A 13809-nucleotide genomic window follows, 5' to 3' on the forward strand; every position below is an offset into this window, starting at 1 on the left:
ATTACATATATTATGGCATTTCTGTTTCGGGCATTGATATGCACTCTGTGGTCGTAACCATCATTGTTATTGTATCATTATTTTATTTCGGCGGAACCTTGACCACGGTGGCGTCATGATTACACTTTGATGATTTAATGACGATGAGAATTTTTGGAGTAACGCTTTGTGATTGTGACCTATGAGTTTTTGTTCCTTGTTATTTAGGTATAGTCTGATTCATAATTAGGTGTCCAAAATGTAAACAAAGGTGTTGACCTATCAAGAAAATACGTTTCAAATGGTAGTTTCTTATTTTTGACAATATTAAATTAATACAACAATAATAAAATAATAATCTAAAAAAAATAAGATCAATTCACATTTTCTAAAATTTATATTACCTCAATTTTGTTCCATACAGTAATAATAATAAAAAACAAGATTTATGGTAGAAAATTAAAATGTGATAATGGTAACACAATCGGAACCCAGTACATTTCTTGTGCCGTCATTTTTAAGTTTCGTAACTAATTTTATTCATTTTCGTGACTGTAATTGAACTTGAATGTATTATTGTTTTCATAGCGCGTTTGTTAAATTGTGAATAATTGTAAAGTTTTCGTTTTTTGTAGAGTTTGTTAAAGTTTCTGTTTCTTGTTTATTTTGACAGTGACATTTGTTTGCTTACATTTTGGACACCTAATTATGAATCAGACTATAGAGCTAATATAAAATCTGTAAAAAACATATCTGTTTAATCTGTATATATTTGTGAGAAAATGCGAGCAGATTTTTTTTTAAATAACGTCCGACACAAGCTGCACTTCTTTTAAGGTTTGTTTTGTTACAGTCAAACAAAATTAAATTAAAGGAGATGTTTCAAAATGTATGGGCTCCCGGCCACCTTTAGTACACTATACTAAAAACTAAGAAAACATACAAAGAACAATTCGTAGGCGTTCATTTTCTTCAAATCATGTCCGTTTTATTGTTTAAAAACAATAATTTACATTTAAACTTGCAACACAACAGTGGAAAATCATCATGTCGGTAGTGATTACCGTAATAATGTCATCTGTCATTCTATTTTAACTTACTATATAGGTACATTATATACTTTTAAATATATTTTTACGCAAATGGGCGTAGGTCTATAAATATTGTATTGTATGTATTGAGAAACAATACCTATATTTGATAAACATTAATTATATTTACTTTCATAACTCTTGAATTAAAACAAACATACCAAAATATGTACTTCAATAACAATTTATTTTAGTTAAAACATTTAAGTGTGTAAATAAAACAACTTTCAGTACACATCTAGATAATATTTTATTTATTCTTCACTTAGATACGTTATTTATTCATTTTCAATATCTTCTCTTATAAATATTTTTATCCGATCATGTAGCAGGTTCTGTAATATCCTATGACGAGCTCAGCCCAAACATCAAACAATGGTCATCATGTGAGCGCAGCTACCTACTAGTACGGTTTGTTGCCCCAGCGATGCAGTTGCAATAATAACTGATTATTTTGTCATCCCAAGAATGTCCTTGTCTTGCTATTGTAATTATCTAAAAAAAAGAGAAATGTAAAAAGATTTAAAGATTTCTCTAGTTTAAAATTATTAACGATTATTTAACGATTAATACAACTAACTGATGTATATTTTACCTGATGATATTGAATCCTTGTCAACACAATCCACAGCGATCGCACGAAACTCACAAGAGTCCATAAAACATAAGCTGGGTAAACAAGTAAGTTAGAATCAATCCAAAATCGTAAGCAGCACAGAGCAGAAACATATTCAGGATTGAAATGGAATCTTCTCATCAGCATATATTTATTCAACGTTTACATTGGATTCCACTATTATATAATATGTATATATCCACTTTTACACATATCAAATTGACAACTTCTTCTTTTTTAATTTGACATGTCACTTACATCTATAAAACCTGATACTATTTAAAAGGAGGTTTTGTTATAATTATTATAAATAATTAATTAAATTCAGAAACAATGACGGGATAACCAAAATAAAAGCCAGGTTGTAAAGTACTAAGGTAACAATAACTTTACGACAAAAACAGCTAAATACAGAATTACCGACACCCAAAGAGTATAGTAACCTATGTGTGGGGTACACATAGGTTCCCTGACCGACATCGACAGTTTTGAAAACTTGACATTGACAGTATTCCGCCATATTTAATATTTCAATGAGGAATGCTTATTTTAAATATTTTTTAACAGGAATACTTTACGTTATCAAAATATATGTGTATTTTTGTTCAATTATACAAATTATTCGTGTTTTTTAGATATAGTGTACATGAGATGGCCGAAAATGAAACATCTCCTTTAATATTAATGGGTGAGAGTCTGTTGTTCTACCGCCTTCAAAATACAATGATATTATTATTTGTGTACAACTGTACTTTCACGGCCTCTTAGAGGATTGATTTTCTATTCTACGTAAAAAAAACTGTACCTACGTATAATATATTTTCATTACATTTCCTACAAAACAATAAACGCTAAAATGAATACACACACATTTCTTCATTATCACAAATCATACAGTCGCTTGCATGAAGCGAGTTATTTACACGAAAACGTAACGATTTCCGATCCGTCATTCGCAACGCTTGCCCAACGCGGCAACTGGTGCGTGGCGAATGCTGGCGGACTGAGCCTCCACTTGCATCAGCACTGTGATAATAAATTGTCTGTCTTGCGTCTAGTGCGTTATGGTATTCGAGTGATTGAAGTGAGATTTGAAAGAATAGCTCGATACCTAGGTTACTAAGTCGTTGAACTTTACGTGGTTCGAATAAGAAGACGTCACCTACTTCTGTTTTCAAACTTACGAGTAATGTAGCACTACTGTGTTATAATGTTAATTGTCTAAAGAGACTCTACCTCATTAATTGCTTCGACAGCTTAATGTAATTAAATAGTTTTTTTGTGCTAGAACTCCATAGAACCCATTGTAGGTGAACTGTAACATGTCACACCTGCATCACTTGTCCTTTGCAGCTGTTTGCGTGGTATGATAAGGCACGAATTTACACGAATCCTTACAATTAATTCCTTGGAGATAACATACCAAGTAGAACTTCAATCCTATTTGGTATGCACGGCAGCAACCACTTACCATCAAATGGACATGGTAATTACAATCATTATTTATACTTCATAAGGCAAACGAACTACCAGATGGAGTATAGTCGCCGTCACCAATGCATTGCCGGCTTTAGAGGAGAGCTCCTTATGCACATTTGTAATGAGCGCCATGTCATAGCACTTCGGGTATATACCTCAGGAAGTTCATCGAGTACGTACCTCGAAGCTGGTCTGCAGCGGCGGCTGGCGCAGCGCGTCCCGCTGCAGGCCGGTGGCGGCCAGCACGGCGGCGCTGTTCCCGCACGCCAGGCACAGCAGCGACAGCGCCAGGAACGCGGTCAACAGCGGGCTGCTGTAACAAATTCAATTCAATTAAATAATGTCGGGCGGTGTCCACAAATCTTCTTTACTAGCTTCAGATAATCATATCATACATAGTGCGATGTAAGAAATCAGCGGTTAAAATTGTAATCATCACTAAATATTCAACATTACACTTTTATTATACAAACAAATATTCACAAACGAATTAACACTCAATTAATGAAAACTAAAACAGAATAATAAGATGCATCCCGATATCGAGTTACAACTGAAAGAATAAAACTATGCATTTCTTCGACCAATTTACTTTTACGAGTATTATTCCCGACAATGATATTTAATTTTGTATGGGCTTGCGGAGGCACTTAGAAATTGTCAGTTACAATATTTTTTCTTATGATAAAATGCTTATTTATGCTCAAGTTACCCAAACACGACTCAAATATTAATAATTATTGGAGTAATTAATCCTTGCTATCGTCCAAAAAAATACTTTATGAGTCTAAAATTTCTGCTGTGTTGCGGTGTGTGAGGTATAGAGTTACTTAATAATACTACATTAATTTTTGCCGCATCAAAACGACACGATAAATGTGGAATTGTTAAGCAAAATTAAGATAGTCAGCCCTTTGTTATAGCTTCCGGATAATTCAATAATCTACAACGGCCAGATTTCTATACAAAACTTATAAGTAGCCTAAGATTCGGCTTCTATTGAATTACTCATTACAGTCAAATTTCCAATACGATTCACGATATTACGAAAATATTATTCAGAAGCGTATTCTCTTTTCTTAACCACCCCATCATACATGGACATCATCCATATGTCTATTACTTAAACTTATTAAAATTAAACATGAAATTTTTTGTCAGAATATTTTCCTTCTTAAACTAATGAAAAACCGTGACCAGATCAGCGAATCAATCAGTCAATGTTGCCAATCAACTTAAGAAAGTCAATCATTCCACAATTTACCTCTCAATACACAGCCCACACGTTTTTCAGCGAACGGGAAGTGCTCACCATGCAGTACCACGGTAATGGTGTGTGTTGGCACGAGTGAAAGCCGATCATCTACAAATTGCTCTGTGATAACGTTAGCGAAGGCTTTCGCTTGGTGCTTATTTGAAATTACTGTTCAGTTACGTGATAGCGTGACACGTTATTACAGATGTGGTGATAATACATTTAATTAATTAATGTACTGTGACCAATAAGTTACTTCTTGGGTTGTTATAATAATAATTATATGTCATGTCGCGTAGAGCCATCGTACCGTTTGGCTACGCAGATTGCTGTATTTAATCCATCGACAAACAAGCGTGGAAATAATTGAAAATTAATTGAACCGAATTTAAAATACAGTTTGGATGTTTGTTTAGTAATCTGTACTGGCTGTGGCAACCACGCTATCCTTAAAAGCCTCGACGACAAGCCTCACAGCTAAATGTATCTGAACTTGCGGCTATATTTTGATAAACTAGTATAATTAATTGATCTGCATTAATTGATATTATGTAAAATTTTAATGCAGATGGATGAAGAAATTACGCAGTCGGATCTTAGACTATAGAGTCCTAATAATAAGAGCATCAAGACAGAAAAGATATGCATAACAGTTCTAATTTAGATTAACATAGAAAAGCAATTTACATCACACATATTGATTACCGAAATAATTGGAGAAATATTCATAGAAAAGAAACTATTGTGAAACCTGAGGATGGTCGAGGTTTGTGGCAATTAGACAACGCCGCGGGTCGGAACCGGCGCCGCCCATGGACACAACCGTAGAAAACAACTCATCCGATATTTGTAATACATAATTCCCTTAGTCAACATCCTTTGAATTGTTTTTTAGAAAATGTAAACAAGCATGTAGACCATCTGATGGTCAGTGCTATCCCTGAGGACTAAGATATAGATAAGCCGAGTGTTAAACACTGTCCTATTTGGTTATTTACACAATACATAATAATGTACAGTACCCTTACCATGAGTTTTTACGTTTTGACAAATATGACTGTTTTGGTATTTGTTTACGTATTTGCCCATACAAATTCCAATCAGCGCCCCTAGCGGATTGTGTCAGAACTAGGAAATCCTATGGGCCAATACGTAAACAAATACCAAAACAGTCATATTTGTCAAAAAGTAAAAACTCATGGTAAGGGTACAGGAATGGCGTAACGAATTTATATAGCCACGGGCAACAAGTAGGTACGCTGTTTTTCCCAAAACTATTCTCCCTTAAATAAGAAAACATGCAAAGCCGCACGAAATCCATATTATACTTAATACCTGTATAAGTGAAGCTTTGATACTCCGAAAAACAAAATAAAATATGGAAGAATGGAAACAAAGTAAATATACTCTTTGATTACCGAATTTGTCAATTTATGAAAAACTGTGAATAACCGTCAAAGTTCACACTGTATATTTAGTACGCTAAATACAAGTTGGTTAGAGCAAGTGAAAGCAGTTGATATGTGCCACTTGTTAACTTTAGACATTTCTCGGCGCTTCACAAAGCACGCCAGTGGGTCACACTACCTAAACAACGACATATTATATTATATACACTTACTAATCGCTTGAAGATCCGCCGGCGTTTATGAAATAAAATATTTTGAAAGTTTTTAAGCATGTGTATTTTATAGGTATAATTAAAACCTAAGTGAGGTAAAACAGGAGCAACTGGCGACCGACTTCAGTTGCTAAAATATAAACTGTCGCTCGTATGTAAATCCCTAATTCTAATATCTCTAGAGAGATGAAATAAGTATTAATCCTTGTGAGTATTCATGGTATGTATATATGGAAATCCTAGTGTGAAGTTAGAAGTGATAACTGTATTTTTTACTAGTTTTTGCCTGCGGCTTCGCCCGCGTTTAAAAGAAAATAATATGACATACCAACATACATATTACTGAAAATTCGTACCGTTTGTACAAAATTACATTAAAATCGGTTCAGTGGTTTAGGCGTGAAGAAGAGACAGACAGAAAGATAGACAGACAGACAGAGTTACTTTCGGATTTATAATATTAGTAAGGAAGTAAGGATTTGAAATACTTACCATGCAATGTAGCTTCCAAAATAAAAAAAGTATTTGCAGTAAAAGAATTTGCAGGAGATGGCGAATACAATTTAAATTGTATGTTTCTCGTCGTCCCATAAGAAGTTACATTTAATTATTATTTTTTGATTTATTTCAGTTTTCAAGACTATTTCTGACACAAGTAAAACAAAAGTTTATTATATTTTTTACATGTGAAATATTCAGCAGACGCAATATGTCGACTCTACCACATGTTATTAGGGGTTATTAGGGGGCTTAGTTATGTACTGTGCAGGCAAATTGCATATACGAGTATCAGGTGCAGTGAACTTGATTGCTAATAATTAAAATCCCATCAAAGTACGTGTCATTCTCGACGTAATGACTACACCATGGAAGAGTTGCCATTAGACTCCTAAAATGTATAAGATTTGAAATAAATGTTAGTTTTATATATTATTTTTTATGATTTTCTGCAATGCAGTTTTAACCCAGTGTTTCTCATGTACTTTTTCATACTCTATATAAAACTTTCATACTCTATATTTTATGGTATTCATCATTAATTTGTTGCTATAATAATATAAGTAGGTTAAATCAGTTAAATATATACTCAAGTATACGATCGATAATAATACACAATAATATTACCTATGTAACATTTTTTTGTATCTATTTCACTTTGTGTACATACATTGCGTTAAGAGTCTATTACTTTAGCTTGTCTCAGGGCTACGAGTATGTGTGTTCTAGACATGAGGCTTATAACATTATCTCTAGTAAATCTTCATTGACAGTAATTAGATTCTTGACCTAAAACATTCAGGTTTGTTTATACTCACTTATTAACTACGACTTATCCTGTTGTTAGCGTGTATCGTGCATAGTTACAACGAATAATTATTACAAACAGTAACTACAAGTTAGCGCGACTAAAACTGAAAAAAAGATAGAATTTTTTGATTTTTTAAAAAGATGTTAGTTAATTTAAAAAGATTAAAGTAGAAAAGAAGCAAAACGAAAATGGAAACCTTTGACAAATCATAGTTTATAGTTACTCTGCTCTCTGTTCTATTTCTAATTTCAATCCATACCTAAAAAATCCATTGATTGATTTAATTTAAGATTGATTTTCTTACATAACGAAACTTGTCTATATAAAAGTGTTTCCATGATTCTTAATACTGAAGTTTCTAAGGGAAATATTAGTCTGGGCTCTAACAAACCGTGGTCTTAAGTTTAAATAGTTTTTAATAAAATTCTTCGCATTAACATTACTACGCAGCTTATTCCAAATAGATCAGATTATATCAGTGACAGTTGCGTCCCCTGAATTACTAACCCAGAATGTTAGTTTATTTTTAATGCAGTAGAGACATAACGGGCTTATTGTCAACATCTGTAAGCAATTCCAAATGGTGCTTTTGCTCTACAATTTTATTTTATAATATTAGTAGCAATAGAAGTATCACTCAAGCATGAAGTTTATCTAATGGTAAGTTGCTGCTGCCGTCCAAATGTAATCAACCCTAGATAAGATCCTTCCTGAAGTCGGCCGCAGGTGCACTGCTATTCCTGAGGATTATGGTGAAACGACTCAGATTCGTTTGTCTCCCTTCATCTTTAAAAATGAAATACATAAGCGCTTAATAATGCTGTCATGAGACATTATTATTATTAGAGTTGTGTAGAGTTATGTAGAGTCTACATAATGCTTGCTTGATTATATGTCTTACAACATCAAGTTATAAGACTGGGTGGCATGGCGGTTCTAATATACTCGATCCAAGAAGATCTCTACCACATTTCAATAAGTCGCGGTTTGGTGGTATGATATCAGGGAAGAAATCCCAATTACAACCTGCAACTAAGACTATCTGTTGTTATATGTGTGTTAGAAATTAATTATCACGCTTTATTGACGAACATAAACAAAGTAAGGAAATGAACATGGAAAGTTCTCTGAAAACGTTTGCCGAATAAGTGAAGATTATCAATTTGCGCTTGAGCAGAATGGTGGACTATGGTCCTTCTAATTCTGAAGATAAATCAGTTCTCGTAGTAGGAAAATAATGGGTTGATGATAATATTTATTTGTCTTACAACGTTCATATCAGGCACAATATCGTGTTTTACTGTATCGGTTGTAAACGAATTATACGTTCAATATACAATACGATGTGTGGGTGCAACGGAACACGAGATCCGAAGAGCTCACGAACACCCGTTGGACGTACAAAAACAGTTTCCACACCACCGCACTCGTGGAAACGCATGCCTTGTGGAAGCGGATGTTCACATGTTAACAAGTCATTTGTCTTTGCTTATGCTTTGAACGTATTGGATTTCCTCTGTCAAATGTGCTTTGTTGACAATTTCTCCCTAATATTACGTAGTTAAAGTTACGTAGCAAGTTAATTTAGGTAGTCTTATTTAATACAGATTAGGAAACCTAAAGGTAAGTGGCCACTGGAGGTATGTGATACAACTCAGATAAGAACGCATGGCTGTGCATTGGACACATTTCAGTTGGAACGCGAAAATTTACAGCGTCGTAGCTGCTTAGCTAGATATGAAAGCTCATGAGTTTTCATGAGCGTTTAAAGTTACCGCCCTTGTGTTTGAAAATCTGTTTAGTGACACTCAATGACTACTATTTATACATGGTACGACGTAATCTCTGACTATGACGATCTTTTTTGCCGACTCATTGTCATTGTTTGTTCACTATACTTACAAATGGTTAATTTTACTTAGTTACCTATGCGTCTGTAGTTACAACGAAAAACTATATTGATAAAATTTATAATTTTGAAGTGTAACAAATAAAATAAATTTGATTTGACTGACAAAACCGTGTGGTCTGAAGTCTCCATAACGAAACACCTTGTGAAGTGGTGGAAGTTGTATTGACATTCAAAAAAAGCTCTGTAAAGAACGTATTTTGAATAAAATATGAAGTGATTTGATTTAAAGAATGTACGACAGAAACAGAAAATGTAGGAATTAGATAGATAAAGAACTAGTTTCTGTAGCTACTGTGGCAAGTTAACTGTGATGTAATCCATACTTTTGTAAACGTTATAGAAAGTGAATGGTAGTCTTGTATTTTACAAAAGATAACATTGTTAGAATAAACATTCGACCGAATTAGGAACCTCCTCTTTTTTGTAATCGGTTACAAATTCTTCATATAAATAGTAATATTAATGAAGTCGGTTAAAATTATAAAGTTATAAATATATACAAAAATATTTTTTACAAATATTGAGAAACATTTTTTTTATAATAATGTATGCTTCAGGCGTGTTAAGATCATAAAAAATATTACTAAAATTATAGAAACACACTTTAATAATCTTTATTTTTAGAACATAAACGGCGTAACTTAAATAAGTAAGTATATTTTTCCGCATACGTACTTTTGAAACTTTAGTGTTTAAGCGTTAATATGTTTTTGCTTCCTGTATCAGTAACATTAGCTGAGATACGGTATATTTATAGATGCACTAAATATTTAACCATTTTTATTTCAATATCATCATATAAAAGCTAGTTAAACCCGACTTAATTTCGCCGTGGCTCAATCAGACTATCCCCGAAGAAACTCCAGTTAAGAAGCATATGAAACACTTAAATAAAATGAAACTTTTTATACAAAAATCAAATTAAATCATACTGATTCACAATTTTCGAGTATAACAACAGCTAAATTTTTCAGAAATATTTTACATAACTTGCGTTTGATGTCCCCAAATATGAGATTACGTTAGCTTACGTTCCAGTCTTCCTCACTTCTAACTTCTTATTAAAATAAGGAATATAAAAACGCGACTAGAATCCCGCTAGGTGGTGGGCGACGCGGCGTCGCGTGCGGCGTGCGCATCTCAGTCGCATGCAGCGCGCCGGAACACCACGCTCCGCCGCGCGGGAACCGTCCCCGCAACCGCTTTGGTGAAAAACATTGCATTCATTGCACCACTCACTACTGCCACACAATACTACTAGCTACGAATGGTTTGTATCACGCTGTTACTGATCACGGATAGCGTCTGCGTAATTTGTGTCCGCGCAATTATTATTGTTCTCTTTTGACTGGTAGCGTAGTTTGATTTGATGTAAACATTCTGGTTAACCTATGTTTTCTCGTCTCAACATATATTTATGTAAAAATATAATGATATTACATGATATAACAATCTACATAAAATGGGTTGTGATAAGCCGTAAAATGGTGAATATACTTATAGATACGATAGATATCTTTACTGGATTGGGATATATGTTGCCAACACCATGTGGGACCATAAATAGCAGAAAGCGTTAAAATATAAGACCGAACGTAAAAAATACAAAACATATCAACACTTTCAGCAATTATCTATGTTGGAATATAAGGCAATATTTAAATGCATTTATTTTGTATCTCATTCATTGAATTTATATATTTTTTCAAATAGGATAAGCACGTTGATTACATAACTTACACCTCATGCTCTTTAATTTCCAATTGGTAGATAAATACCAACACGAACAACATTCTTCAACATAAATCTGCGGTGTCACTTCAGGCTTTCTCCAAACTAAGCGCAGCGCAGTTACGTGCGTTGCGTTAATTACATCATCACAACTATTTCTGAAAAACAGCTGTTCTATTATGATACTGACTGATACTGGTCTCAGGACCTTTAGTAGCAGTACGAAGGTAGTAAAGCCCTCTGTGTTTCGCTCGTGGAGCTTGTATAGGACCCGCTTATATGTTTGCCTAATAACATCAATGGCAGTGCTGCTGTATTCCGGTTTTCCGAAGGGTGTGGGTTAGGACATACGTATCGTTGGTGTTCTAACTTATTCTGCAGAGGTAGGAAAGAGCAACGTATCTGTAGCCGACCTCGAGTAGAACTCTATTCGGTGGACAACATGCTCATTTGCTACTTTGTAGGAGTATTTAAGAAGAATCACTTAACTTCACATGGATTATATATCACTTAACTAAGCCAAAAATATTCAATAAATTGTAAGATGTTCTAAATAGGCTTTCACCCAAATTCCGCTTTTGTAAAAAATTCCGCTCGTCACGATCACGATTGTTTATCGTTTTTCTAAGATTAAATGTTACACAAGACTAACTTTTCATTCATTGATTTGTATCAAATTTAATCGAATTGAATTAAATAATCATTAGTTCAATAAACGAAATGAATCGATTCGTCGAAAGCAGAAAGGCTGATAAAAACATATCAACTGTAAGCACTAATGATTATACATAGTAGTGGCACTATAAGCAGAGTAATTAGAAACTTTTTAACTCTTGATTTAACTATTCGAAACGATAATGATTTTGTATACTCTATTGACAATAAAACTGTAATTTTCCAGTAAATAAGATAAATAAAATGAAAACTTATGAGAAAGCAATATAAATTATTGAAATTTGAGTACCTACTCATCATGAAAATAAACGCATCTTATAAACCAAAAAAATCTCAGGGGTTCTAGAACATCACAACGCGCGAAAGTGTAAATAATTTATTATCTGTCTACCTACTTTAAAAATAATTTAAAAGTAGATAGATAAATAGTAGTTAATAGTAGATAGATAAATAATAGTAGTAACATATATTAAGTGATTTACACTTAGCTTTAAGTTAGATGCTCATGTGAGCGTCAAATTGTTGTTCAGTTAGTGTGACGTACTCGTATACACTCTAAGAATTTTCTTACAATTAGGTATTATTATTATAATTTGGGAAATACTGCAAGTGTATGTTAAATGTCTTGCCCCATCAACTGATGTACACTTACAACTTACAACGTACAACGTATTTAAACTTACAACGTATTTTGTAAACTGTAATTATAGATTCGCTACACAGATTCACCAATTCTGACACGACTTGTCGAAACGACTTACGTAAATAAAAACTTGAGCTAATGGGTTATTACCAAGATTTATGGTGATTGACACCAATTTAAATTTAACGTTGCTGGAAGTAGTAACGGGATCAGTAAATAAATAAACAGTTCGCACCAGAAATCGTGGCTCCTGAATGTGGTTGATTTGGTATTATTATTTTACCCGCTTCGCCAAAATATCAATAAAAACTAGACAGTAACAATAATCCATTGTCGAAACTCACCTACTGGACACTCCGTTCAATCCATAGCAGTCGTTGATGCCGGCGAGCACACCCACGACACCGGCTACTACGGCCACACACCCCGCCCACAGCCCGGCGCCAACCCTCGACAACGCGGCACCCTTCACTACGGACAGCGCTCCGGCGCCCACCAACAACGCCCCCAGCACCACCTGGGAGAGGCCCAGGAACACCACGAGCCGCTTGGCCCCGTTGCCCTCATCGCTGCCGGCCTCCGCGCTCTTGGAGCTGACGCTGCGGCCCTTCTTCGCACTACTCGGCTTCTGCGGGGTCTTGCAGATGAGCTGCTCGGTGGAGTCCTCGGACTTGAAGCTGGAGACGGTGGGGAAGTTGGTGAGGACGGTGACGTTTTCCGTGGAGGAGCGCTCCAGTTCGTCGGTCATGGCGGATTTCACGGCGCATCACGCGTTGCGGGCGCTCGGTGCGCGGCGTGCGGACTGACTGCGCCGGCGCAGCGCGTGGTGAAAGTGCTGGCCCGCGTTTGTTTTTGCCAACCGTTCTGCTAGTGCTATTGGACTTCGGGTTCCTATGTGATGGGGTTTATATTTTTCATTTTATTTTCATATATGGAGATGAAGAGGTCAACCTACAGGTAGGTACATCGAAGCTCGTTATTAACATTTCACATTTCTGTGAAATTACGATAAAAACGTAGAAACTCAATGTAACGATAATAAAATGTATCTATATCTGCTGATTAAGCATGATTATTAAAAATAATTAAAGGGCAATATAAACTTAAGATATTTCGTTAATTATATTGAATTAGACCTCAATAATTACTGTAAGTATAAATTGTCCATACTACATCAAAACCGATTACCAGTTCCTTAACATTCCCATTAAAATGCATGAATCCCTTCAAACCAGTTTCGGCACAATCTTGCTCTCATTCGGCCATTCATAATCTCGTAGCTGACGGCGGCAGGTGGCAATTACGCGCGATTACCGCGCGCGTGCGGTGCGGGGCGGCGGCGGCGCGGGGCGGCGGCGGCGCGGTGAAAGCCACGCTATCTCCGATGACGGATCGATGCTATTCGAGATGTAAAGCTGCTCAGTGGAAGGTGATTTACACTTACCGCTTAGATGCTCATGAAGGCATCATATCTGATCCAAAAGAATCATTATTGAAA

At 35.1% G+C, this 13809-nt stretch overlaps 1 protein-coding gene across 2 annotated transcripts in view; it reads right to left on the reverse strand.

Annotated features, from left to right (window-relative positions):
* Nucleotides 1–13129, reverse strand: part of LOC140744582 (uncharacterized) — a 53343-nt gene extending 40214 nt beyond the window's left edge. The window contains exons 1-2 of one of the 2 annotated variants that reach the window (XM_073076230.1): nt 12656–13129; nt 3346–3475 (exon numbers count right to left, since the gene is read on the reverse strand). In XM_073076230.1, coding sequence (XP_072932331.1) covers nt 3346–3475; nt 12656–13059 — 534 coding nt within the window. In that variant the 5' untranslated portion in view covers nt 13060–13129. Of the gene's footprint in view, nt 1–3345; nt 3479–12655 lie in introns of both variants that reach the window. The other variant, XM_073076229.1, reaches the window with a different exon arrangement.
* Between the last annotated feature and the right edge of the window lie 680 nt (nt 13130–13809).

This window comes from Epargyreus clarus, unplaced genomic scaffold, assembly GCF_041222505.1.
Source record: "Epargyreus clarus isolate Ecla_fem2 unplaced genomic scaffold, WU_Ecla_fem_2.2 ptg000008l, whole genome shotgun sequence".
Taxonomy (NCBI): Eukaryota; Metazoa; Arthropoda; class Insecta; order Lepidoptera; family Hesperiidae; genus Epargyreus; species Epargyreus clarus.